The 27,780-nt window shown below is 40.5% G+C and overlaps 1 protein-coding gene and 1 non-coding gene across 4 annotated transcripts in view; one reads left to right on the top strand and one right to left on the bottom strand.

Annotated features, from left to right (window-relative positions):
* The window catches only part of CDK5RAP1 (CDK5RAP1 mitochondrial tRNA methylthiotransferase), an 82,302-nt gene that overhangs the window by 5,070 nt on the left and 49,452 nt on the right, over window positions 1-27,780 (top strand). For 2 of the 3 annotated variants that reach the window (XR_015249441.1, XM_086701984.1), the window contains exons 3-12: window positions 1,360-1,463; window positions 2,221-2,255; window positions 3,255-3,355; window positions 6,122-6,332; window positions 8,034-8,154; window positions 12,712-12,942; window positions 14,575-14,672; window positions 16,083-16,138; window positions 18,221-18,351; window positions 21,010-21,159. Coding sequence is in view for 1 of the 3 variants with exons in the window: in XM_086701984.1 (XP_086558110.1) it covers window positions 1,360-1,463; window positions 2,221-2,255; window positions 3,255-3,355; window positions 6,122-6,332; window positions 8,034-8,154; window positions 12,712-12,942; window positions 14,575-14,672; window positions 16,083-16,138; window positions 18,221-18,351; window positions 21,010-21,159 (1,238 nt within the window). In the remaining 2 variants the exon portion in view is untranslated. Of the gene's footprint in view, window positions 1-1,359; window positions 1,464-2,220; window positions 2,256-3,254; window positions 3,356-6,121; window positions 6,333-8,033; window positions 8,155-12,711; window positions 12,943-14,574; window positions 14,673-16,082; window positions 16,139-18,220; window positions 18,352-20,370; window positions 20,448-21,009; window positions 21,160-27,780 lie in introns of all 3 variants that reach the window. The other variant, XR_015249442.1, reaches the window with a different exon arrangement.
* LOC112869748 (small nucleolar RNA SNORA42/SNORA80 family) lies at window positions 25,917-26,055 on the bottom strand. The gene has a single exon (XR_003224406.2). It is a non-coding gene; the product is annotated as a small nucleolar RNA SNORA42/SNORA80 family (small nucleolar RNA).

The following is a 27,780-nucleotide window of genomic DNA, read 5'->3' as shown; positions in this document are numbered from 1 at the left end:
GCCCCATGCTTTCTCATGAACCGTGAAATCATTACCTAAGCCGCAACCAAGGGTCCGACGCTTAACTGCTTAATGGACTGAGCCACCCAGGCACCCTTTGATGTTGTGAAAGCTTTGGGTGGCTCAGCTGGTTAAGCATCTGACTCATGATTCCAGCTCAGGTCATGATTTCACAGTTTGTGAGATTGGGACCTGTATTGGACCCTGTGTTCACAGTGCAGAGCCTGCTTTGGATTCTCCCTCTCCCTTTTTCTCTCTGCCTCTCCTGCACACTTGCTCACATGCTTTCTGTCTCTCAAATGAATAAACATTAAAAAAGAAGCTTTATGCAAATGTGTTTTATGTCATAATAGAGCCATACTTTTTTTTTTTTTTTTTAAAGGTTTTATTTTTAAGTAATCTCTACTTCATCGTGGGCTCTACTTCAACCTGGGGCTCAAACTTACACCTGGAGATCAAGAGTCCCATGCTCTGCTGACTGAGCCAGCCAGGTGCCACAATGCTTGCTTTCATTTGAAATGTATGTTTGTAGTTTGTAGTTTGTTTGTAGTAGGAAGTTACCTCATTTTTATTTTGTGGCTTTGTGTACCCTCCTGCCATTGTTGTTATTTTCAGAGGTTGGAGAACCTTGTTTTGAGAAGGAGGAGTGTAATGGATTTAAATTTATTTTTGGGGCGCCTGGGCGGTTCACTTGGTTTAGCCTCTGACTCTTGATCTCAGCTCAGGTGTTGATATCCGGGTTGTGAGTTCAAGCCCTGTGTTGGGCTCTACACTGGGCATAGAGCCTACTTAAAAAAAATTTTTTCGGGGCGCCTGGGTGGCGCAGTCGGTTAAGCGTCCGACTTCAGCCAGGTCACGATCTCGCGGTCTGTGAGTTCGAGCCCCGCGTCGGGCTCTGGGCTGATGGCTCAGAGCCTGGAGCCTGTTTCCGATTCTGTGTCTCCCTCTCTCTCTGCCCCTTCCCCGTTCATGCTCTGTCTCTCTCTGTCCCAAAAATAAATAAACGTTGAAAAAAAAAAAAAAATTTTCCCCCTAAGTTGATAATCAACATTATCAGCTAGTCCTCCCTTTTCTGTTTTTGTAACCACGTTGCCTTGATTCTCAGGTGCATGTTTCCCCTGTATGTTAAATGACATAGCCTGTAATTATGTATGTATGTATTGCAGTGTTTCTTTTGTTCTGAAAGGCTGTTGTTAATTTGGCAGTACCTCTGGCAGTTAATGGTATCTTAGAATTGAGGCAACAGGGGACTTGGATAACTGGTTGCCTCAGATGTTTCTGGGGCATTTGGGAAAGAGACCTTTTGAGACATACGGTCCCTTTTAGTCTGCCTACTGTGGAATCCTCCTCTCATTGCAGTCTACCTGGAGACCTATGGCTGTCAGATGAATGTGAATGACACAGAGATAGCCTGGTCTGTCTTACAGAAGAGTGGCTATCTGCGCACCAGGAACCTCCAAGAGGTACGTGGGTTTTCTGCTTCCCTTGTTTCCTGGGCCTGGATGAGACTCTGCATTTGTGCCAGGACTTATTTTTTTAATTTTTATTTTTTTAATGTTTATTTATTTTTGAGACAGAGAGAGACAGAGCATGAATGGGGGAGGGTCAGAGAGAGAGGGAGACACAGAATCCGAAGCAGGCTCCAGGCTCTGAGCTGTCAGCCCAGAGCCCGACGCGGGGCTCGAACTCATGGACCGTGAGATCATGACCTGAGCTGAAGTCAGACCCTTAACCAACTGAGCCACCCAGGCGCCCCTGTGCCAGGACTTAGATACAGCTTTAGAAACAGGGTATGGCCTGGTGAGAGTGGGTTTCCTTGAGTAAAGTGTGTAGCATGGGACTAAGGTGTATTTTTGTTCTGGTTATTTTTGAAACTTTTATGGTGGTGCTCATTTTTAGGCAAGGAACTAGGTTAAAAATGGGCTGTGAGGTGGAGGGGAACGGAGGAGTTAGTGTTTAATCTCTGAACCCAACAGAGGAGATTTAGTTGGGGAACATGAAATGATTCTGGAGCTTGATGGTGGTAATGATTGCACAATAGTGTGAATGTACTTAATGTTCCTGAACTGTACACTTAAAAATGGTTAAAATGGTAAATTTTATGTATGTTTTTACCACAGTAGTAGGAATAATAGGAAAGAAAAAGCTGTGGGTAGTGATTCTACAAGGCAGATTTCAGAGATTGTAATTTTCCCTTTTTTTTCCTATTTTTCCACTCAGGCTGATGTGATCCTCCTTGTCACATGTTCTATCAGGTGGGAGTTTGTTCTTTACCTAGAGAGTGAACGTGTTTTGTGTCAGAGCTAGCAGTGCCAGGCTGGCCTACCTGTGGAGATGAGTCAGTGGACTTGCAGTTTTACAACATGGGAGATAGCAGCGATGGAACTGGGCTGACATTTGCCGAGCACGTGCTGCGTATCCTGTCTCGTGCTGAGCACTATACATACACTGATTTAATTCTCACAACCACCCTATGGGGTAGGTGCTATAATCAAACCCATTTTATAGATGAGGGGTATGTTGAGGCACCCAGCTTTTCCTAAGGGTTCTCTTGCAGGTAATGGCACTTGTTTAGGATGTAGCATCATGAGGGTTAGGGTGCAGTCAGTGGCCGGGGACAGGGTTCTTCTGAACGGAGATGGGTGGCATCCATCGGAAGTAAACATATTCTGTTTCTTACTTTGTTTCTGTGTACAAGGCACATTTGTGTTAGTGTTTCCTTAGTGTTAATGGAATCCAGCATTTTTGTTGGGGGTGTTTCTGCTGTAAGACACTGAACTAGATGGCTTTGGGAGATTCAGAAATGAACCCTCCTCCATGGAGCCTTGCTTTAAGGAGCTTAGTCTGATATGGGAACTTAAGCAGAGTCACAAATAGCTCTAACATCTGGCAGAAAGCACTATATAAAAAATCAAACAATAAAAGAGAAGTTGCTAAGTATAGGGAAAAGTATAGTTATAAGGCAGTTAAAGGGCAGACAGACTCTGTACGAGGCTTTGTGAAGTAGATTCTGAGTTTGACGTAAAGGCTTGTCAGGTGTGGAGATATGCAGGAAGGGTGTCATTGTGGGAATGGTGAATTGTAGCAAGTGGTGCTTCTTCAGTTGGCTCCCTGCCTGTCTTCCCTTAACTTAAAAGGTAGATATTCATTTAAAGGGTTGAAGTTTCTTTTGATTTTATTTCCGTTGCCCTACTCTTTTAGCTTGTGGTATAGTTGATTTTCAGGTTCAGTTATACCTCTTTTGATCTTTGTAGGGAGAAGGCTGAACAGACCATCTGGAATCGTTTACATCAGCTTAAAGCCCTGAAGACAAAACGGCTCCGCTCCCAAGTGCCTCTGAGGATTGGGATTCTAGGTATCCGGTAATTTGGAGATTTTGTGTTTTGATAGTTGGGCTCCATGAAAATGAAAAAAAAAAATTTTTTTTTTTTTTTTTATGTTTATTGATTTTTGGGGAGAGAAAGAGAGACAGTGTGCAAGCAGGGGAGGGACAGAGAGAGATGGAGACACAGAATCTGAAGCAGGCTCCAGGGTCTGGGCTGTCAGCACAAAAGCCCGATGCAAGGCTTGAACTGACAAGCTGTGAGATCATGACCTGAGCTGAAGTCAGATGCATAACCAACTGAGCCACCCAGGTGCCCTGAAAATTTTTTTTTTTAAGTTTATTTGTTTATTTTGAGAGAGATAGTGCATACATGTGCAAATTGGGGAGGGGCAGAGAGGGGGGGGGGAAAGAGAGAATCCCAAGCAGGCTCTGTGCTGTCAATGCAGAGCCTGATGTTGGGCTTGATCCCATGAACCTTGAGATCATGACCTGAGCTGAGATCAAGAGTCGGATGCTCAAGTGACGAGCACCCAGGTGCCCCTTCATGTAGCTTTGTATGCTAGGGTTTCCGTTAGATGCTGGATTCCCAGCGTTTGAAGAAATGTCATGCGTCCCATGTAACTTTTATATTTGATGTCAAAGGCTGTAGCATGAAATAAGCTAAAGCTCATAAAAAGGGCTTTTCATAGTGCCTTGAAGTCATGGGTACTCAGAATATGGTCTGTCCTTGTTAGAGTTTAATGGGGCTGATGGTGGCAGAGTTATGGATAGGAGAGAGTTTGGCGTCTGAAGGAACAGCATGAATTTAGAGTGTAGGCACCTTTCGTCTTGACTCCTGAAGTAGAGCCAAGTGAGGATCTAGATCTGCACTGACCAGTATGGTAGCCACTAGCCACATGTGGTTATTTAAATTTAGCTAAAATTAAATAATATTAAAATTTACTTTTTCACTCTCACTAGCCACATATTGACTTCTCAGTAGTCACACTTGACTAGTGGCTACCATTTTGGACAGCACAGATAAAGAATATTTCTATCATTTGAGGAAGTTCTGTTGGACACCTCTGATCTAGATACCTGGAAAGCATATCTCAAAAATGAATATTCTGTACCCTCTTGGTCCCAGAATTTAGTTAATGTATTTAACTTTAAAATTGGCTGTCCATTGTGGAATGATTAAATTAATTCCTATTGATGGGTCAAAACATAGTTGGAGCATATCCTGTTATACAGATTAATGTACTAAGTGACAGGAGGATGGAAGGATTAGCTGAAATGTTTTGTTTCTTTTTTTATTTTTTATTTTTTAATGTTTATGTATTTTTGAGAGACAGAGAGAGACTGAGAGTGAGCTGGGGAGGGACAGAGAAAGAAGGTGGCACAGAATCCCAGATAGGCTCCAGGCTCTGAGCTGTCAGCATAGAACCCGATGCGGGGCTCAAACCTATGAACTGAGAGATCATGACCTGAGCTGAAGTTGGACGCTGATCTAATTAAGCCCATCCAGGTGCCCCTGAAATGTTTTGTTTCATTTCAGTGCCTTCATTATAGAAGCCCCTGGCTGTATCTTTGTTAGGAATTTCAGAAATCCCCCCAATACTTTGTTTTTTATTGTGGTAAAATATAGGTAACATGAAATTTATCATTTGAGCCCTTTTTTAAAATGTACAGTTCAGTGGCTTCAAGTTTATTCATATTGTTGTGCAACCATCACCACCATCCATTTCCAGAACTTTTTCGTCTTCCCCAACTGCAACTCTCTACCCATTAAATAACTTCCCATTTCCCTTCTCACCTTAGCTCCTGGCAATTTACCATTGTACTTTCTGCCTCTATGAATTTGATTATTCTCGGTAACTCATACAAGTGGAATCATGGAATATCTGTCCTTTTGTGAGTGGCTTATTTCATTTAGCACAATGTCTTCAAGATTCATCCATATCATAGCATATATCAGAATTTGCTTCCTTTTTTAAGGCTGAATAATATTCCATTTTATGTATACACCATATCTGTTGATGGACACTAGGGTTGCTTCTACCTTTGGGCTATTGTGAATGATACTGCTATGAACATAGGTGTATAACCAAGAATAGGTTTTTTTTTTTTTTTTAATGTTTATTTATTTATTTTTTTTAAAATTTTTTTTTAATGTTTTATTATTTATTTTTGAGACAGAGAGAGACAGAGCATGAACGGGGGAGGGTCAGAGAGAGAGGGAGACACAGAATCTGAAGCAGGCTCCAGGCTCCGAGCTGTCAGCACAGAGCCCGACGCGGGGCTCGAACTCACATACCGTGAGATCATGACCTGAGCCGAAGTCGGACGCTCAACCGACTGAGCCACCCAGGCGCCCCTAATGTTTATTTTTGAGAGAGGGAGGGGCAGATTGAGGGAGGACAGAAGATCTAAAGCGGGCTCTGTGCTGACAGCAGTGAGCCCGATGAGAGGCTCAAACTCATGAAACCATGAGATCATGACTTCAACCGAACAAATCAAGAGTCAGACCCTTAACTGACTGAGCCACCCAGGTGCCCCTGGATGATGGTTTAATTTTTTTCTGAGCATTTAATTGATTTCTTTAGTTGCTTGCTTCCTTTGGTTTTCTCATATAGGAAGATGCAGGTTCCAGTGCTATGGAAGTATTGGGCAAATTTGGGGAATGATGATGCTAAACTCTTAGAGAAGTTTCTGTGCCCTGGTCTCTGAATGTAGCTGGAGGTAATGTGTACTGAGAAGAAACCACGAGACCAGATGCATTTGTGAATGGGTACTTATTTTGTTTTCCTTCCTCAGGCTGCATGGCTGAGAGATTGAAGGAGGAGATCCTCAACAGGGAGAAAATGGTGGATATTTTGGCTGGTCCAGATGCCTATCGGGACCTTCCTCGGCTGCTGGCTGTCGCTGAGTCAGGTCAACAAGCTGCCAATGTGCTGCTCTCTCTGGATGAGACCTATGCTGATGTCATGCCAGTCCAGACAAGCCCCAGTGCTACATCTGCCTTCGTGTAAGACACTGCCCAAGAGACAGGGAGTGAACTTCTCCTTTCTCTTAAAATAATGTTAATTTTGCTACATTAAAGCAAATTAATACATGCATATAGGACAAAACATAAAAAACAAAAAACTGATAAAGTCAGACTCCTTCACATCTCTTCTCCCCGGTCTTGTAGGCCACCTCAGAGGCAGCCATGTTAGTAGTTTCTTGTATAATCCTTTTAGGAGTGTTCTTTCCATATCCATTCATACATGTAATATGGGATCTTTCCTACCATTCTTTCTGTATTCTAATTTTTTACTTAAGAAAATATCTTCAGCTTTCCTATTCCTTTTTTTCTTCCCCTGAACTTTAACTGAAAAAAAGTAGTAAAATCTGGTGACAAAATAGTTCATATTTGTTGAAGAATACGTGGAAAAGATAAAAAAAAAAAAACATAAGGAGGAAAGAGTCACCTATATTCCAACCACCTAATGATGAACACTGTTATCATTTTGCTATATTACTCCTGTCCTTTCCTGTGTGTGTATGCTTTGTACCTGTGTTTAGTTGTAAAAATGGGCTCTTGATGTACTTGGTTTTATAACCTTACTTTAAATGGTGAAATATTTAAATTTTATGTAATTAAATTTTCTATAACAGAGATTGGCAAATTGGCAAAAAAAAATTACAGCCTGTTTTTTGTAAATGAAGTTACTGAAATATAGCCTTACCATTTGTTTATATATCATCTGTGGCTGGTTTTGCCATTACAGTAGCAGAATTGAGTAATCGTGACACAGCCCGTGTGGTCTGTGAAGCCTGAAATATTTACTGTCTGTTTCTTATAGAAAGTTTGTCAACCTCTGTCATTTTAATGGCTATCCCACACTTCTTGGAAAGCTTAATAAAAACAATAGCTAACATTTATTTAACAGTTTTTCAGTGAACATCTTTGATATTCATAATTATTTCCTTAAGGTAAATTAATGTTTTCATATACAGGATGCAAATGGAAGAGAGTGATTTAACTTAGAAACCTAATAATTGGATGAGGAATGAGTGAGAACTATGAATTCCTGTTTTAAATCTGAAGTTTCTCAGGGGCGCCTGGGTGGCTCAGTCGGTTGAGTGTCTAACTTTGGCTTAGGTCATGATCTTGCTGTCCATGAGTTCAAGCCCCGTGTCAGGCTCTGTGCTGACAGCTCAGAACCTAGAACCTGGAACCTGCTTTGGATTCTGTGTCTCCCTCTCTCTCTGCCCCTCCCCTACTTGTGCTCTTTCTCTCTCTCTCTCTCTCTCTTTCTCTCTCTCTCTTTCTCTCTCTGTCTGCAAAAATAAACTTAAAAAAAAAAAAAGAAAAATCTGAAGTTTTTCCTCCCCATACACACTTCATAATATATATATTTTTCTGGTGTAGATGTAAAAAGTTCAAACGTTTTCTATTTATGGGGTATACTCCTGGTACATCTGCACCCTTTCCCTCACCACTGTGCTCCCTCAGGGTAACTGCTCTGTCTACCAGTTGTGATGTGGTTTATATCATGTGCTTAGATACTAGTTTTTAAAGATAAAAAATGTCTGCCTTAAAAATGTCTCAGATTGGTCCAGTGTGAATATGGTGCCAAGAGGATTCAGAGCCAGAGGATAACGTCTAGGGAGCTCTGACCTGCTCCTTGGGTGGGAGCAGGTGTCCCATTCCTCTTACTAAGTTTTGGTGCTTTTCCCCCAGGTCTATCATGCGAGGCTGTGACAATATGTGTAGCTACTGCATCGTCCCTTTCACTCGTGGCCGGGAGAGGAGTCGGCCTGTTGCTTCCATTCTAGAGGAAGTGAGGAAGCTTTCTGAGCAGGTGAAAAGTTCTGTTGGCTTTCATCTTATAAGTGTATTTTTAGGAGAATGAGGACAACCTTTCTAGTTTTGCTTCCTGTGCTGTCTCCGAGCTGTAGAAGTTTAGAACCATACCTGGCCAGGAAGAAATACTTGGCTGAACATCTTTGATTTGCTGCCCATGTGAAGTTTGCTTCAGAGGCAGCACAGTGGAATGGAGAGAGCATGAGTTTACAGTCAGATGACTGAGTGTGAATTCTGGCTGCACCATTCTCTGGTTTAGTGCCCTGGCACAGGTCATGTAACTATCTTCTTTTAGTTATTTATGAAAAAAAATTTCTTCTTAAGTTTTGTTCATTTATTTTGAGAGAGAGAGAAACAGAGTGTGAGTAGGGGAGAGGCAGAGAAAGGGAGAGAGAGAGAATCCCAAGCAGGCTCCACACTGTCAGTGCAGAGCCTGATGCCAGGCTCAGACTCACAAACTATGAGATCATGACCTGAGACGAAATCAGGAGTCAGATGCTTAACCCACTGAGCCACCCAGGCGCCCCCTAACTGTCTTCTTTTAAACACAGTTTCTTAATCTATGAAAAGAAGATAAAATAGTAACTTCCATTCTGGGTTATTGGAAGGATTGTCCTAATTTAAATGGTTTTTTGTTTTGTTTTTAATTTTTTTTTTTTTAACATTTATTTATTTTTGAGACAGAGAGAGACAGAGCATGAACAGGGGAGGGGCAGAGAGAGAGAGGGAGACACAGAATCCGAAGCAGGCTCCAGGCTCTAAGCTGTCAGCACAGAGGCCGATGCAGGGCTCGAACCCATGGACCGTGAGATCATGACCTGAGCCAAAGTTGGATGCTTAACTGACCAAGCCACCCAGGCGCCCCAGTTTTGTTTTGTTTTTAAAGTAATCTCCATACCCAGCATGGGGCTCAAACTCCCAACCCCAAGATCAAGAGTCACATTTTTGGGGTGCCTAGGTGGTTCAGTCAAACATCAGACTCTTGATTTTGGCTCAGGTGATGATCCCAGGGTTGTGGGATTGAGTCCCTCACATGGGGCTCCATGCTGGGCATGGAGACTGCTTAAGGTTCTCTCTCTCTCTCTCTCTCTCTCTCTCTCTCTCTCTCTCTCTCTCTGTCTCTCTCTGTCTCTCTGTCTCTCTGTCACTCTCACTCAAATTAGAAAAGTCACATGCTCTACTGAGCCCCCCCATAGTTAAAAACTTTTTTAATGTTCATTTACTTATGTTGAGAGGGAGAGAGAGAGAACAAGAGCGCACACGCACCCAAGAGGGCTTGGGGGAGGGGCTGAGAGAGAAAGGGAGAGAGAGAATCCCAAGCAGGCTCTGGGCTGTTGGCGCAGAGCCCCACATGGGGCTCAGTCTCATGAATTGTGAGATCATGACCTGAGTTAAAATCAAGAGTTAAACGCTTAACTGACTGAGCCACCCAGACACCCCAGTTTAAATGCTTTTAAACTACCTGGCACCCAGTAAATTTTCAGAGAATGCTTTATCTGTCCATTCTAGGAAACATCCCAAATCTCTTGTTCATTTTATCACAGAGCCAGCTCACTAGTTGAGGGACAGAGAACAGATGAGGGTAGTGAATCCCATCAGAGGCCAGAGGGGAGATAATTGCTATTTTCCTGCTATTGGGAGCTTGTCTCCCCCCCAACTCTAGGCCTGGATCTGCTAGCCCTGAAAAAGAGGACAGTAGGTGGGAATATGGAGCTTTTCTTTCATTAGAGTTTCCCTGTTTCCTTACTTGCTTCGCTCGGGAACTGTGGGAGGCTAGCCTCTGCTCCAGTTTTTAGTCAGCAGTTTCTTCTTACAGTCTGGTAGTGCGCTCTTCTCATCTCCATCCCTTAGTTCTCAGTTCCCTGTTTGGTCCCTGGCTGCTCTCCATACCCCACCTCTGCAAGTGCTTCCTGGTCTCCAGTTGTCTCCTTCTCCCCTTCCACCTCTCCCACCGTAGCAGAACTCTTCAGGATAGAGACATTCTGTTCATTTATTTTATTTATTTATTTTTCAAATTTGTTTATTTATTTTGAGAGAGACAGAGTGTGTGAGCAGGGAAGGCAGAGAGAGAGGGAGAGAATCCCAAGCAGGCTCCACGTCATCAGCACAGAGCCTGACATGGGGCTCGAACTCATGAACCTCGAGATCACGACCTGAGCCGAAACCAAGAGTTGGATGCTTAACAGACTGAACCACCCAGGCGCCCTTGTTAATATCTTTTTATATGTGTGTGTATTTTCCTTAGTTTTATATATACATATTTTTATAATATAATATTAATATGTAATATTAATGTTAATTGTTTACATATAAACATATAATAATATATATAATATTGTTATAATAATATAATATATATAATATACATAATATAATGTATTATACATAATATATGTGCATAATATATAACAATATAACATAATATGTAATATATAGTATTAATATATAATATTAATATATAATATTATTGTTTAGTCACCTCTAATATTAAGGCACTCCCTTAGTCATGCCATTGTTAAACCAAATTAAGAAAAGTTACAAAGGACATTATTTGGACCGTTGTTAAAAATTTGATTTATAGTATGTGGATATTTAGGGGCAAAAGAGCATGTTGTTTGTAACTTGTTCTCAGAAGGCTCAGAAAAATATGTGCTTGCATGTGTATGTGCAGAGAGAGGGTGTATCTGAGTGTGAGCATGTGAATGATAAGCAGATGGTGTGCAGTGTTAACCGTGAACCTGGGCAAAGAGTATATGGGAGTTCTTTTTACTATTCTTGTAATTTTTCTGTAAGTTTGAAATTTCATCAAAATAAAGTTAAAAAAATAGTCTATTTATAGCAACTTTTTTTTCCTTAGTGAAGTTTTATAATGCAAGTTTTCAAACAGATAATTTGAAAGTCTAGTACAGTAAGTACAGTTAATAAACTTGTCATATTTGCTTTATCTTCCTGTCTTTATATATGCATAAATATATGTTTTTTGAAACATTTCAAGGCTGAGTTGTAGATATCAGGCTTCTTAACCCTGTATATTTCAGTATGCATCTTCTCAGAATAAGAGTTTTTCCATTCATAATACCATTATTACATATAGAAAATTGAACAACTAATATTATATGATATGTAACTCATATTCAGAATTTCTCTTTTTTAAAGTTTATTTGTTTATTTTTAAGTAATCTCTTCACCTAATGTGGGGCTTGAACTCACGATCCTGAGATCAAGAGTCACATGCTCTTATAACTCAGCCAGCCAGGGGCGCCTGGGTGGCTCAGTCGGTTAAGCGTCCGACTTCGGCTCAGGTCATGATCTCACGGTCCATGAGTTTGAGCCCCGCATCGGGCTCTGTGCTGCCAGCTCAGAGCCTGGAGCCTGTTTCAGATTCTGTGTCTCCCTCTCTCTGACCCTCCCCCATTCATGCTCTGTCTCTCTCTGTCTCAAAAATAAATAAACATAAAAAAAAAAAATTAAAAAAAAAAAACTCAGCCAACCAGATGCCCCTCAAAATTTCTTAATTGTCCAAAAATATGTATGTATGTATGTATTTATTTTTAGAGAGTATGAGTGGTAGAGGGAGGGAGAGAGAGTCTTAAGCAGGCTCCAGTGTGGAGCCAGACATGGGGCTTAATCTCATAACCTTGAGATCATGACCTGAGCCAAAATCAAGAGTTGGATGCTTAATCTACTGAGCCATCCAGGCACCCCAAGAATATCTTACTGCTTTTTTATTTTCAAACTAAGATCCAGTCAAACTTTGTGGTTTTATTTGTTGTTTTTTATATTTTTTCATTCTCTCTTAATTTCATTTTTTTTTGTTTGCTTCAAATGATACATTAAGTTTTTGAAGAGATCAGATACATCTGGATTTGTCTGATTGCTTCTTAATGTTGTCATTTAAAATATTCCTCTGAATTCTGATAAACTGGAAGTTAAATGTAAAAGCTTAATTCAATTTAGACTAAATACTTTGGGAAGAATACATTATGGGCAGTGATTATATAATATTCAACTGGCAGAATGGTGTCATAATTTGATTTATAGTGCTATAGATTAACCATTATTACTGAACATTGAATTTCATCCAGGTTTTTGCTATTCTGAAAAATGCTTTGGAGATTAATTTTTATGTAAGATTTTATTTTTCTAAAAATTAAAAAGTTCTTTTAAGGTTTATTTTTGAGAGAGAGAGAGAGACAGTGCAAGCAGGGGAGGGGCAGAGAGAGAGGGAGACACAGAATCCGAAATAGGCTTCAGGCTCTGAGCTGTCAGCACAGAGCCTGACGCAAGTCTCGAGCCCACGAACCATGAGATCATGACCTGAGCCGTTGTTGGATGCTTAACTGATTGAACCACCCAGGTGCTCTTGTAAAGTGTTATTCTGAAGTTCAGTTCTTCAGACAAGATGCCCAAATACGAAATTACTGGGTTAAAATATAGACTAGAATACATTTATGAATGGCTCTAGGTGGGTTGAACTAATATCAATTAGTGATTTGCATGAAACTACCAAAAAAGTTTTAAATTGCTTCCAATATATTCACTTTCCCTTTCTCAGGGGCTGAAAGAAGTGACACTCCTTGGTCAGAATGTTAATAGTTTTCGGGACAGTTCAGAGGTCCAGTTCAACAATGCAGTGTCTACCAACCTCAGCCGTGGCTTCTCCACCAACTGTAAACCCAAGCAAGGAGGCCTTCGTTTTGCTCACCTTCTGGATCACGTCTCCAGAGTAGATCCTGAAATGAGGATCCGTTTCACTTCTCCCCACCCCAAAGACTTTCCTGATGAGGTGAGTATCAACAGTAAACCGTGCCAAGCTGTTACCAGTATGTGTAAGCTTGCCAAGGCTGGACCCAGTGGGATATAGCAGTCCTTGAATCTTGCTCAGGGGATCTTGTGGTGTATTGCCCTTTGATTCCACCACAGTTAAAGTCCACCAGTGTTGGGGCAGAGATAGGACTGATATATTTAAAAAAAATTTTATTTTTTTTTGGGATTGATGTATAGTTGACACACTATATGTATATGATGTATAGTTTCAGGTGTACAACATAGTGATTTTGGCAAGTTTTATGTTATGCTGTGCTCACCGCAAGTATAGAGATAGGACTGATATTCTGGGAAGTTAAGGTCACCTGGGACCATGAGGACTCTGCGGAGAGAGGTTTTATTACAAGATTTTATGGGAAGGACAGAAAGGGAGGCGATATGTTGCAGTGGGAAACAGTCCAGACTTTGGCCTGAGACAAGACGTGAGTTAAATCCTAGCTCTTCCCTTGCTTTATTAGTAGGTATGACTGTTTCATCTTGTCCTCTCATCTGTAAAATGAGGTTAATAATAACCTCCTGCTTTTTGGGGGGGTTGAGAAATAGGTATATTGTATGGAAGGTATTTACCAAGTGCTTTAGTAAAGCATAGAATGTATAGCCTACGTGTGAAACCTTTTTTTAAAGTTTTTAAAAAATTAAAAAACTTTTTTTTAAAAAATAATGTTTATTTATTTTTGAGATACAGAGAGATAGAGCACAAGTCGGGGAGGGGCAGAGAGAGAGGGAGACACAGAATCCGAAATAGGCTCCAGGCTCTCAGCTGTCAGCACAGAGCCCGATGCAGGGCTCGAACTCACGAACCACGAGTTCATGACCTGAGCCAGAGTCAGACGCCCGACTGACTGAGCCACCCAGCGGCGCCCCTTAAAGTATTTTTGATTTGGTGAAACATCTGTCTTTTTGCCCCACTGCTACTTTTTTCTCACTGGATTGTCTTCTTACTGAGTTGTAAAACTTTTTTTATGTATTCTTGGTACAAATCCTTTGTCAGTGTATTTTTTCAAATATTTTTTCCTTGTTCCAGTTTCTTGATGGTGTCTTTTAAAGTAGCTAATTAGTTTGGAAGTTAGATGAAACAAATACCAGTTTTCCTTTTTGTCCATGTCAGCCCATGGCTTGAATCTGACCTCTGCTTGCTTGCTTCACTTTTTCAAAGCGGAGATGCCATCAGGGGAAATGTCTGGGACAGACAACATGGTTTGAGCACAAGTAAAGGATTTGGGTAATTCATGTGTTTGGTTTAATCAGCCTGTTAAGAGGGGCACCTGGGTGGCTTAGTCGGTTGACCATCTGACTTCAGCTCGTGTCATGATCTCACGGTTCGTGAGTTTGAGCCCCACGTTGGGCTCTGTGCTGACTGCTCAGAGCCTGGAGTCTGCTTTGGGTTCTGTGTCTCTGTCTCTCTTGGCCCCGCCACTGCTCACACTTTGTCTCTTTCTCCCTCAAAAATAACTAAATGTTAAAAAAAAAAAAAAAGCATTAAAGTTCTTAAAAAAAAAAAAGCCTATTAAGAAACAGTGGGGGTGGTATTCCTTTATGCAGGATTCTTTGGTGAGACTGTGATGACCTTTAATGTGTTCTGTTTGATCAGGTTCTGCAGCTGATTCATGAGAGAGACAACATCTGTAAACAGATCCACCTACCAGCCCAGAGTGGAAGCAGCCGTGTATTGGAGGCCATGCGGAGGGGGTCAGACTTGCTTGGGGGAGGGAGCATCCTGCACCTTTCCATGTTTTCTTAAGGACCACAGAGTGTCTAAGAACCAGCATAGTGTATAGCACATAGTAGCTGCTCAGTCAATATTTGTTATGTGAATAAACCCATGGACATTATAACCTGTTTCTATTTACTCCCTAAATATAGACTAAGGACTGGATCACTCATTTCATTTGTTTAGCATGTTTTTTATTAAGTATTTACTGTGTGGCACACTCTTTGAAATATTAATCCTTTAGCTTTTAACATTAAAGTTTTTTAGGCCAGGGATGCCTGGGTGGCTCAGTCATTTAAGCTTCTGACTTAGGCTCAGGTCATGATCTCACGGTTCGTGAGTTTGAGCACCCCATCAGGGTCTGCACTGGTGGTTGGAGCCTGCTTGGGATTCTTTCTCTTCGTCTCTCTCTGCTCCTTCCCCACTTACGTGTTCGCTCTCTCTCTCAAAATAAATAAATAAACTTAAAAAAAGTTTTTTTAAGTGTTAGAATTTAAACGTGTCTTTGGTTCACTTACTTTGGGACTAATACGCGGTAGAGATAAGACTGAAAGGATAAGGTGACAAATGGCAGGCTGTGTGGAACTAGTGCTTTGCCTTGTTTTCCACATTGGCAGTTTTAGAGATCCTTTTTTTTTTTTTTAAAGTTTATTTATTTTGAGAGAGTGAGTGCGTGCGCTCGGGCATGGGATGGACAAAAGGGGAGAGAGAGAGAGACAGAGAGAGAGAGAGAATATCCCAAGCAGGCTCCCGGCTCCATGCTGTTAGTGCAGAGCCCCACACAGGGCTTGATATCATGAACTATGAGATCATGATCTGAGCCCAAACCAAGAATCAGACACTTAACCAACTGAGCCACCCAGGTGCCCCTAGAGATCCTCTTAAATATTTAATCTGTCTTCACTTATTAAATCAAAGGCTATTGGGGCACCCAGGTGGCTCACTCAGTGAAGTGTCCAATTTCAGCTCAGGTCATGATCTCACGTTTTGTGGGTTCAAGCCCCACTTCAGGCTCTATGCTGACAGCTCAGAGCCTGGAGCCTGTTTCAAATTCTGTGTCTTCCTCTCTGCCCCTCCCCTGCTCACGCGTGTGCGCTCTCTTTCTCTCTCAAAAATAAATAAACCTTAAAAATAAAAGGCTATTTATTTATATTTTTAAAAAGGCTATTTAATGTATGTTCTTGAACTAAAGACTCATGGGCTCTAGATTAGGTTACACTGCAGGATTAGCATCAAAAGGACTGTTCTGGATACTTTAACCTACGCTTGTACTGTCCTATGTGGATAAGAAGTGATTATATGTGGTAATGCATAATGTTCTCTTTTTACAGCATTCATTTAAAGAAGATTGGTTCATCTAAGCCTTTTCTTTTTGTTCCTTCTTGCAGATATTCAAGAGAAGCTTATGTGGAGTTAGTTCATCATATCAGAGAATCTATTCCAGGTACATTTAAGAAATGTATTCTGCTGAGCACATTACTGTACCAGTGATCACAATGTTTTTTTTCAGATGCAGGCAATGCCTGTGGTACTACCTTAATGAAAAAAAGGGACTACCTTTTATACTTCCGTTCCTCCTCTTCATTTTTCTCTTTCTTTTATTTTACTCTTTTTTGGTTTTTTAATGACTTGGTCTTGCTAGATATACTCAAAGGTGTCAGCTTGTGGCCTCAATGCTAAAGAGATTTCTCTCTCTTTTTTTATTTATTTTTATTTTATTAAAAAATTTTTTTAAATGTTTATTTATTTTTGAGAGAGAGCGAGCAGGGGAGGGTCAGAGGGAGAGGGAGACAGAATCCCAAGCAGGCTCCGGGCTATCAGCACAAAGCCTGATGTGGGGCTTGAACCCACGAACTGTGAGATCATGACTTGATCCTAAACCAAGAATCAGACACTTAACCAACTGAGCCACCCAGGCGCTCCTGTTTGTTTGAGAGAGAGAGACCGTGTGCAAGCAGGGGAAGGAGAGAAAGAGAGACTCCCAAGCAAGGCTGCATACTGTCAGCACAGAGCCCAATGAGGGGCTCGATCTTACGAACCGTGAGATCATGACCTGAGCCAAAATCATGAGTCTGACGCCAACCAACTGAACCACCCAGATCTCCCAGAGATTTCTTTTCTACAGTATTTGTGTTTCTGAACATATGGGAGAGACCTTGTTCCTTCTTTGTTAGCTGGCAGGTATGGTCTACATTAATTCTGATTTGGGGACAGTTGATATCTTTAAAACTGTCCTTAGCGGTAATTCCTTTCCTATTATCATAACTTCTTTTTCTCTTTTCCCTTCTAATAGAATTACTTTGTAGTAGTCTTTTAATTTAGATTTGGTGACAATGTTTACATTTGTTTCCAAGTTTCTAATTATTGTTAACTTGTATTATGCATAAATACTTTTCATTTTGGAGGGGCAGGATAGCATGGAGGCTTTCTGGGCTGTAGTTTCCTCATCTATCCAATAAAGTTAATAAGGGGTGCCTGTCTGCCTCATTCGGTAGAGTAAGTGACTCTTGATCTTGGGGGTCTTGAATTCAAGCCTCATGTGTGGTGTGGAGTTTACTTAAAAAAAAAATAGAGTTGATAGTATGTTATTGGCTTGTTGGAATAATTAAATATATTAAATAGGAAAATATAGCACTTAGTACTGTTTAGTAACTAGTAGTTATTGTTTATATGGTCTTAAAAAAATTTTTTTTAATTTTTTTATTTAAAAAAAAAATTTTTTTTTTCAACGTTTTATTTTATTTTTGGGACAGAGAGAGACAGAGCATGAACGGGGGAGGGGCAGAGAGAGAGGGAGACACAGAATCGGAAACAGGCTCCAGGCTCTGAGCCATCAGCCCAGAGCCTGACGCGGGGCTCGAACTCACGGACCGCGAGATCGTGACCTGGCTGAAGTCGGACGCTTAACTGACTGCGCCACCCAGGCGCCCCTTAAAAAAAAAAATTTTTTTTTTTTTTTTTTGTTTATTCATTTATTTTGAGAGAGAGACAGTGTGAGCAGGGGAGGGGAAGAGAGAGAGAGGCCCAAGCAGGCTCTGCACTGTCGGAGCCTGATGCAGGGCTCGAACTCACGAAACCGGGAGATTATGACCTGAACTGAAACGGAGAGTCGGACGCTTCACCGACTGAGCCACCCAGGTTCCCCTCTATGGTCTTAAACTTTGTGTTAAACTAGCTTCAAAAGTATATGTTTATATGAGATATTGCAAACTTTTCACCATTAAAAGCAGGACCAGTTTGAAAATGTGGAGTTCCTGCTGTGTCCCTAAATCCAACATGTGAAATAAAAATATCTTTTCTTGTGCTGAGGGGAATATAGACTGAGAAGCCAGGCTTTGGCATGGTAACATTGTAGATAAGCAGGCCTTGCTCCATAATGACTGTTCTGTCACTTGCATGTGGACTGTCACTTTGTACTCCAAGGAAGGTGTACAGTTGCTGTCTCTCTCTCTCTGTAACCCACAAGTGAAAGGCTTCTTTTGAATGTAAGTTGCAGTGACATGTTGTCTTTTGTCATGTGTTGCAGGTGTGAGCCTCAGCAGCGATTTCATTGCTGGCTTTTGTGGTGAGACAGAGGAAGATCACCTCCAGACGGTGTCTTTGCTTCGGGAAGTTCAGTATAACATGGGCTTCCTCTTTGCCTACAGTATGAGACAGGTCAGCCCTGGGATGAGGGAGAAGCTACTTCTGTGCTGGCACTGACAGAATTCCTGACCGGTGTCTGGTTGATTGTAGACAACTGGAAGAAAAGAAAGTGGCAGCAGAGCAGTCCTTGAGAAGCTACAAGGATCTTACCACTCATTCTTTTTTTTTTCTAGTCAGCCTATTTTATATAATTCAGCAACTTGAGATGAAAGTGGATCAGTTGTGACAATATTTGTCTTCATTAAAATATTTTAAATTATGTTTAGATCGTCTAGAATTTTAATATGAAGGGAGGGATGCCATTGTGGAGGGGGGATGCTGTTCTCTTTATAAGGGTAAAATAATTTCTCAACATGCAGAACGTTTTTGACTTACAGATGTGATTTGTCTTACAGATGCATTTTGTTGCCCTCCTAGCCATCCTCAGCTATTTTTAGTTTTCATTTTTTTAGGCCAAGTGAACCTACTGATACCACTTTAGAGTTTTTCCTGTAACACAGATTTCCAGGAAAACAAAGCAGAAGGATATAAGGAAGGAATGGGAGAGTAATGTGTATTTCTTGCAGAGAGGGGATAGTTCCGTTCTGCTGCCATTTTCTTGATGGTAGGGATGAATTTCCATGGGTCATTCCTCATCCCTCCAGTCAGCTCAGGGGTGTCTTTCCTTGTGTTTGGGCTGGAGGCTGAGGAGGATGGCCGATCAGGAGGGCTGATTGATGAATGATGGAACTCGTGATCTTTGCCACCACTGTCATTCAGCTGCCATCAGCCAACCTAATTCATGTCTTTTATTTTTTTTTAATTTAAAAAAAATTTTTTTTTTTTTAACGTTTATTTATTTTTGAGACAGAGCATGAACGGGGGAGGGTCAGAGAGAGGGAGACACAGAATCCGAAACAGGCTCCAGGCTCTGAGCTGTCAGCACAGAGCCCGACGTGGGGCTCAAACTCACGGACCGCGAGATCATGACCTGAGCCAAAGTCAGCCGCCCAACCGACTGAGCCACCCAGGCGCCCCCTAATTCATGTCTTTTAAAGCCCACTGCCTAGTGTTCTGTAGGCAGTGTAAGTAGGCCATTGTATATATTTAGGTCTCTTACATAATTATTTCAGAGATGAAGCTTCAGAGTAGATGTTGGGTTCCATTTTGTTACTCTTCCATGGACATAAATATGTAAGACAAATTTTTTGTAATGCTAGAGTTGGGAAATGGGTTTTCATTGTGTGGTGGAAGCATATCTTATGGGCATTGAATACGAGTGTTTACTTTGGGATCTAATTTCTAGGTTAAGATTAAGGTTATAAAGATTGAAGTCGTCTAGTGGATGAGAGCAAGCACTCAAATTGTACCTTTCTCACTTAATAACTGTGTGATCTTGAGAAAGGTCCTTGGTCTTTTCACCTGTGAAATGAGAATAGTCCTTGGTAATGGTAAATGCACAATAGGGGCAAGTTGTTGTTAATAAGACAAAATAGAGTAAACCCATTCGCCATTTTCCTCTGTGGATTTGGTAGTTGTCTCAAACACCAGTTGGTTTAAATGTCCTCACTTGGATGTATAGGTTTTCCTCTTATTCCATACTTTTATCTAGCTCAGTGGTTCTCCCAACTGTGTTATATAAGCTTGCGTACATAAAACCTTAAAAAATAGGTGTATACACACACATATACACACATACATGCATGCCATGATTTTAAACAATTTAAAGGCTTTTCAAGGATAAATTTCCTTTTTTTTATAGGTACTTTTTTTTTTTTTTTGAAATTTATTTATTTATTTTGAGAAAGAGAAAGAGAACCAGTCAGGGAGGGGCAGAGAGAGAGGGAGACAGAGGGTCTGAAGCAGGCTCTGTGTTGTGAGATGATGACCTGAGCTGAAGTTGGATGGTCAACTGACTGAGCCACCCAGGCGCCCCTAGGATAAATTTCCTTTTAAAAAATGTTTTGGACTAGGTAATATGAGCTCATTTTAAAAAATTCAAAAGCTCAAAATAGTATGCAATGAAAAGTTCTTGTTCTTCCTTCTTCCTAGGTTGCCTGGTTTTTCATTCCCTTCCCTGAAGGCCATCACTTAGGAATTTCTTCTGTAAACTTCCAGAGATATTTCATGTATTTATAAACATATTTATATGTTGATCTGTACCTTATTTTTTTTAGGAGTATGTTTTGGAAAGTAATCATATCAATACATATGGAATTATCACAGTCTTTTTACAGTAGTGCAGTATTCTGTTGTGTGGATAAAGCATAATTCATTTACTAACAACCTATTGGTAAATGTTTAGGTTGCTTTGCCTCTTGTGTCTTATCTATAAACAGTGCTGCTGAGTAACCTGGTACATGAGTTATTTAGTATATGTTACATTTGTCTAAAGCTTATATTTGTATCCTATAAATACATCAAGAACAATTTTGAGTCTACAATTTTCATGTGCTAAATTTAGAATTTAACCCTTACAAAAATGTGACTTTATTGCATAGTAAACTTCTTGTCTTAGAATGCTCTTAGAGCTAGAGAACCCTCCTGGTGTGGCTTGGGTTCTTGTACATATGTCTGTAACTTACAAGTGGAATGAACCTGGTCCTCTGTACCTTAAGAATGGATTCACTGGGGGGAAAAAAGGATTCTGTGGGTCCTTGGTGACCTCCATCTCTCTTTTTATTTTTATAGAAAACCAGGGCATATCACAGGCTGAAAGATGATGTTCCAGAAGAGGTGAAATTAAGGCGTTTGGAGGAACTTATTACTGTCTTTCGAGAAGAAGCAACAAAAGCCAACATGGCCTCTGTGGGTTGTACCCAGCTAGTGCTGGTGGAGGGGGTAAGGTCATATGTATATACATATATATTTTTGTGTTTTGTTTTTTAAAGTTTATTTTTGAGAGAGAAAGAAAGAAAGAGTGCATGCAGGGGAGTGGCAGAGAGAGAGAGGGAGAGAGAATCCCAAGCAGGCTCCACGCTGTCAGTGCAGGGCCGGATGCTGAGCTTGAACCATGGCCTGAGCCCAGATCAAGAGGCACACCAATGTTTTTTGTGTTTTAAAACACAGTATGTCTCCCTTTTATTTAGATCATCTTTGATTTATCAGAGTTTTTGTAATTTTCAGTGTACAGGTCCTATATGTATGTATTTTGTTAGATTTATACCCAAGTGTCTTTTTTTTTTTTAAGCTATTTGCTCCAATAGCAAATAGCTAGTTGCTATTGTATTTTTAATTTCAGATGTTCATTATATTGTACAGAAATAATTGAATTTTGTATGTTTATCTTGTATTCTGTGACCTTGCTGAACTCAATAGTTCTAGGAGTTGTTTGGGCAGTTTCTTTGGGATTTTCTACATAGGTAATCATGTTTTTATGTTTTTTTTTTCCTTCCTGATATTCCAAGCTTCCTTCTTTTATCTTTTCCTGTCTGTTTAGACAGCTTTTGGACACTCTGGCAGCAGATTCTCTGTTTTTCTTCATCTTAGAATGTCTTGATTTTTCCTTCATTCTGTTTTTTTTTTTTTTTAGTTTATTTTTGAGAGAGAGTGAGAGAGTGTGGGGGAGGGACAGAAAGAGAGAAGGGCACAGAGGATCCAAAGCGGGCTCTGTGCTAACAGTAGAGATGTGGGACTCAAACTCATGAACCATGAACTCATGACCCGAGCTGAAGTTGGCCACTTAACCGACTGAGCCACCCGGGCACCTCTCTCCTTCATTCTTAAAAGATATTTTTGTGCTTAGCAGCAGAAAGATTAAGGAAAAGTATGTCTGCTCCATCTTTCTGGAAGCAGTATCATATGTATGTTTTCAGAATCAGTTTGTTTGTAATCCTTTTTTACTTTTTTAAAATGTTTATTTATCTATTTTGAGAGAGAGAGTGTGTGTGCATGCATGCATGTGAGTGGGGAAAGGGCAGAGAGAGAGAGGGAGGGAGAGAATCCCAAGCAGGCTCTGCACGGTCAGCACAGAGCCTGATGCGGGGCTCAATCTTAGAAACCATGAGATCATGACTTGAGCTGAAATCAAGAGTCAGACGCTTAAGCAACTGAACTATCCAGGTGCCCCAAGATCTTATTTATTTATTTTTTAAGTAATCTCTACACCCAACATGGGGCTCACCCACAACCCTGAGATCAAAAAGTTGTATGCTCTACCAATAGAGCCAGCCAGGCTTTTTTAAAAATCACATTTTTTAAAATCACATTTTCTTAGAAGTGTACTGTATTTCAGAAAGTTTGGGGTTCCTATAGGCATCTGTGGTCAAGCTGGGGAACCTAACCGTCAGAGCACTAAACACATGGAATAAGGGGTAAGTTTGGGAGCTGACCTTTTATGAAGCTACATGCTGCAGCCATTGGAGAGGAAGGGAAGGAGAGAGATGGGCTCTTTCTGTGACTCCTAAGTCCTGGATTGAGAAGAGAGAGTCCTGTTTCATGCCTTAGGATATGGTAGCATCAAAGCCACCAATTACCTGGTATCTGTGTTTGTTAGGACTCTTTAGTAGTGAGTAACAGAAATTTCTTTAAGCCATTCAGCCTAAGCCAAAAAGAAATCTTTTGTATAAGACTTCAGGGGTGTCTTGTGGAGCCCAAGGGCAGGAATACTGTAGGTGTCTAGAAAGGACTGTACCCAGTCTGGGAAGCCCTTCAGGCTTTCTTGGCTACTTAGAGCAGCTTTTCCTGCTTCCTCATCTTTGTTGCAGAGTGAGTACAGCAGCTGTGTAGTTCCTATGTTTACATGTTATGGTTCTCGTTATTCATGGGTCACAGTTGTGTCTCTCAGCCCCAGCTCAGATTTCCAGGACGGGTACTTGGTCAGCTCATCTTGGGCTACGGGATCTTCCTGTGGTCTAGACCAGCAGTTGGCTGATTGGTGATGCTGAGCTAGTGTAATACCCCAAAAGGTTTTTGCCTCACTAAATACCTTGTGATTTAGGGTGTCAGCTGTGATTCTGGAGATATGTACATGTCTATTAGCAGTCTACATTTTATCTAGTAAGAATTAGGTCTTGTTGTATTCCCAGCTCTCTTCACGGAGTCTGGCACAGAATAGCGTACTTATCTTTTGAATGAATGAATAAGTACTCAAAGTTTACTATTCTGTGTCCCTGACTTCATTAGCCTTGCAGCAAACCTGTCGTAACTAAATAAATCAAAACAAGATTCTTTCTTATGCGTCCAGCATAAGCCATGACTCGGGGTTAGAGAATAAATGGATTTTTCAGGGCTAGCAGTTGGGAGTCTTTACTTTCTCTTAGAGAAGACTTTCTTTCCTCTAGTCCTGGCTGGTTTAAAACATCAGGTTGCTATCTCCAGAGTGGCAGAGAAGTTGATGATAACTCATGTCTACTGAGCATTTACTGTTTGCCAGGAACTGTGCACTTTATGTCGTTGGTACATTGAGTCCTACCACGGTTTTGGAGGTAGTGCTAATTATTAGTCCTTTTATGAGATGAAGAAACAGAGACTCAGAGAAGTGGAATAACTTTCTGAAGGTCATACAGCTTGTGTGGCAGAGCCAGAATTTGACTTAGGGCTATTTCGTTCCAGAACCTCTAAACAACAGCCTTCCCCCTTTTTTAATTATGGGGAATTTAAAACATATATGGGTATAGAGAGAACAGTATAATGAATGCCCACATACCCATTAACCAACCTCAACAACTGTCAATACAGTGTTAATTAATCATGGCTAATCTTTTTTCATCTTTACTGTCCCCATTGGATTGTTATTTTCTTTTAAACCTTTTGCTTTTATTTATTTTTGTTTATTTACCTATTTGGACAGAGAAAGTGTGTGTGAGCAGGGGAGGGGCAGAGACAGAGGGAGAGAGAGAGAATTTAGCCACCCAGGTGCACTGATTTTTTTTTTTTAAGTTTATTTATTTATTTACTTAGAGAGACAGAGAGCCCAACCATGAGTTGGGGAAGGGCAGAGAGAGAGGGAGTGAGAGAATCCCCAAGCAGGCTCTGTGCTGTTGGTGCAGAGCCTGACGTGGGGCTTGAACCCATGAACCATGAAATCACCACAATCAAGAGTCTGAGGTCTAACCAACTGAGCCACCCAGGTGCCCCCCCTTCCCCCAATTTGGATTGTTTTGAAGCAAGTACCTTATACTTATACATCATATTATACATATACATTGTGTTTTGTCAGTAAATATTTCATTATATATCTCTCTAAAAGAGAAGGACTCTAAGAAAAAAACCCAACATTAGGCTATTATCATATCTGAAATAATCGATAATTGTTTGTTAATATTGTCAGATATTTAGTCAGTGTTCCAATTTCCCTTTTTGTTTCATAAATGTTCTTTTGTGGTTGGTTCAAATCATGGAATCATGCTGTCTTTTTAAAAATTTATTATAAAACAATCATAAGCTTACAGAAAAGTTGCAATAGAGTACACCAAGAATTTTTTTTCCTTGACTCATTTGGGAGTTAGTTGCTGACCCGATGATGCCCTCACCTCCCCTCTAATACTGTAATATATCTCTCTCTCTTATAAATAGGGACATTCTCCTACATAACTATAGTGCAACCACCAGATCAGGAAATTTGCCTTGTTAGATTTCTGCGATCTAGTCCCCCCACCCTGTTTAAATTTCTCCAGTTGTCACAGAACTGCCCTTTATAGGAAAAAGAGTTTGTTCGGTATCATATGTTGCATTAATTTCATGTCTGTCTGGTCTCCTTCAGTCTAGAAAAGTTCCTCAGTCTTTCTTTGACTTTCACAATCTTGACACTTGATGATTACAAGCCAGTTATTTATTTACTTAAGTTTTTAAATTTATTTTGAGAGAGAGAGTGAGAATGTGTATGCTCACATGAGCAGAGGAGGGGCAGAGAGAGAGGGAGAGAGAGAGAATCCCAAGCAGGCTCTGTATTGTCAGCATGGAGCCCAATGTGGGGCCCAAACTTACGAACTGTGAGATGATGTCCTGAGCTGAAATCAAGAGTTTGACGCTCAACCCACTGAGGCACCCGGGTGCCCCTATGGGCCAGTTATTTTGTAGAATATTCCTTAATTTGAGTTCGTCTGAAGTTTCCCTGTGATAAGATTGAGGTTATGTATTTTTAGGCCGGAATGTTAGAGAAATGTGTTCTTATTTGTGTCCTGGGTGGTGTACGGTTTTGCTGGTCTCATTGCTGGTGATGTTAATTTTAAGCATCTCGTTTTGAACGTTTTGTTAAGGTTGTGTCTGCTAAGCTTGTCGACTGTAAAGGTGCTCGTTTTCCTTTTGTAACTAGTAAGTGTTTTGTAGGGAGATAGTGGGAAATCTTTTTAAATCTTACCTGACTGCCGTTTCCCTAAAGTAGTAATTAATTAGTTTAAGAACTAAACTCCTTCCTCTGTCTTTGGTTACTGAAGAATATAGCATGACGTTGGAGCTTGATTTTCTAAGAACAGATTACCTTTTGGATTGTCTCTGGCCAATTGTTTTAACCCCAGACAGGCCATCACCTAGCATGTATAATGTAAGACCCTTAAAATAATATACTTCTATCCTTTCTTTCCCCTTTTGTGCTATCGTTGTCATAGATTTTTACTTCTGTGTCCCAAAACACGTTGATATTTTTGCTTTGAATAATCAACTGTAGAGCCCCCGTCAGTGTTCACAGCCCATCAGTCAGGAGGCAGGGCAGTGGTTCAGGGCTGCACACTCCTCTGGTGCGGGTACGCTGTGAGAGGCCCACAGAGAAGGGCCCGCCATCAGTCCATCACCATGTACAATACTCAGTTGCTTTAAAAAAAAAACTTTTTTAAAAACAAGAAAAAACTCTTTCCTGTGTCCCCACTTAATTATTGCTTCTGTCGTTCTGCATTCCTTGTGTACATTCAGGTTTCTGTCTGGTATGATTATCTTTATGCTTGACAAACTTCTTTGAACATTTCTTGTAATGGAGATCTTTTTGTGATGAATCCTCTCAGATGTCGTTTGTCTGAAAAAAATGTCTTTTCACTTTAAAAAATATTTTTTCATTAGGTATGAAATTTTAAGTTGATGTTTTAAAGGTATCATTCTGTTGTTTTCTGACTTACTTGGTTCTGACAAGAAGTTTGCAATCATCCTTCTCTTTCTTCCTGTGTACATAAAATTCCTTTTTTCTCTGGCTGCTTTTTAAAGATATTTACTTTATCACTGTTTTTAGAAATTTGATGTGTCTTGGCATGGCTTTCTTTGTGTTTATCCCTTTGTGTTTTCTTTGGGATTTGTTGAGGCTTCTTAGTTTGTGAATTTATAATTTTCATCAAATTTGGAAAATTTTCATCTATTATCTTTCAGATGTATATCTTTTTAAGTTTATTTATTTATTTTGAGAGGGGAGGGGGAGCAGAGAGAGAGAGGGAGAAAGAGAATCCCAAGCAGGCTCTGTGCTGTCAGGGCAGAGACCGATGTGGGGCTCGATCCCACAAACCATGAGATCGTGACCGGAGTCGAAACCAAGAGTCGAATGCTTAACCAGCTGAGCCACCCAGGTGCTCCGTCAGATATTTTTTCTGTACTCCTCCTGCTTCCTGCCACCCACCCCCCACTGCTTCTCCTCTCCTTCCATGACTCCAGTTACATATATGGCCAACCACTTATAAAAAGGTTTTTCTGTAGGTCATTGAGGTGGTTCATTTTTTTCTGCTTTTTATACCTCTGTGCTTTGTTTTGGATAGTTTCTTTGGCTCTGTCTTCAGGTTCACTATTTGTGTAATCTGCTATTACCTATTGAATTTTTAATTTTAGATATTATATTTTTGGTCTGTATAAGGTCCATTTAGTTCTTTTCAAATACCTTCTATTTGTCTCCTGTATTCTTGTTTTCCTTTGAAACTTAATTTCCTTTGAATGTAATCATAAAAACTGGTTTATTATTTTTGTGATAATTCCATCATTGCTATCATTTCTTGGTCTGTTTCTTTTGATAAACTTTTCTCCTATTATAGGTAACATTTTTTGCTTCTGGGCATATCCACTGATTTTTGATGGGACATTTAACATCGTGATACTAATTTTTAAGGTCTGGATTTTGTGTTGGGCTTTGTTCTGATAGGTGATTTTGTTACCTGCAGTTCAGTTTGATCCTGTCAGGGCTTGATTTCAGGTTTTGTTAGGAAAGCTTTTTTATCCCAGGAATAGTTTAGCCTCATTGCTAAGGGGTGGCTTTCTGGAATTAGTACTGCATGTCCCAAGGAATCAATGAGGACTGCCATTAATTGTGATTGTGATAAGTTGTGATTCCCAGCCCTGCATGAGCTCTGGAAGCACATCTGCTGACGGTTCCCCGGTTACTTTTTTTGCCTGACTTTGTGGAGTTTCACTGTGATAAACATTCAGCAAAGACTCAAGGGATCCCTGTGCATGTTTCTATAGCTCTTTTTCTGCTTAGCTCCCTCGTCTTTAGAACTTGCTCCACAATTCCTATCTATTGCAGGCTCCCTGAACTCTGATGTCTTTTTCCTAAAT

The sequence above is a fragment of the Puma concolor genome, chromosome A3 (genome assembly GCF_028749965.1).
Source record: "Puma concolor isolate L17-30 chromosome A3, mPumCon1.1.hap2, whole genome shotgun sequence".
Classification (NCBI taxonomy): domain Eukaryota; kingdom Metazoa; phylum Chordata; class Mammalia; order Carnivora; family Felidae; genus Puma; species Puma concolor.
The sequence above is the reverse complement of the archived record's forward strand: the minus strand, read 5'-3'. Positions and strand labels throughout refer to the sequence as shown.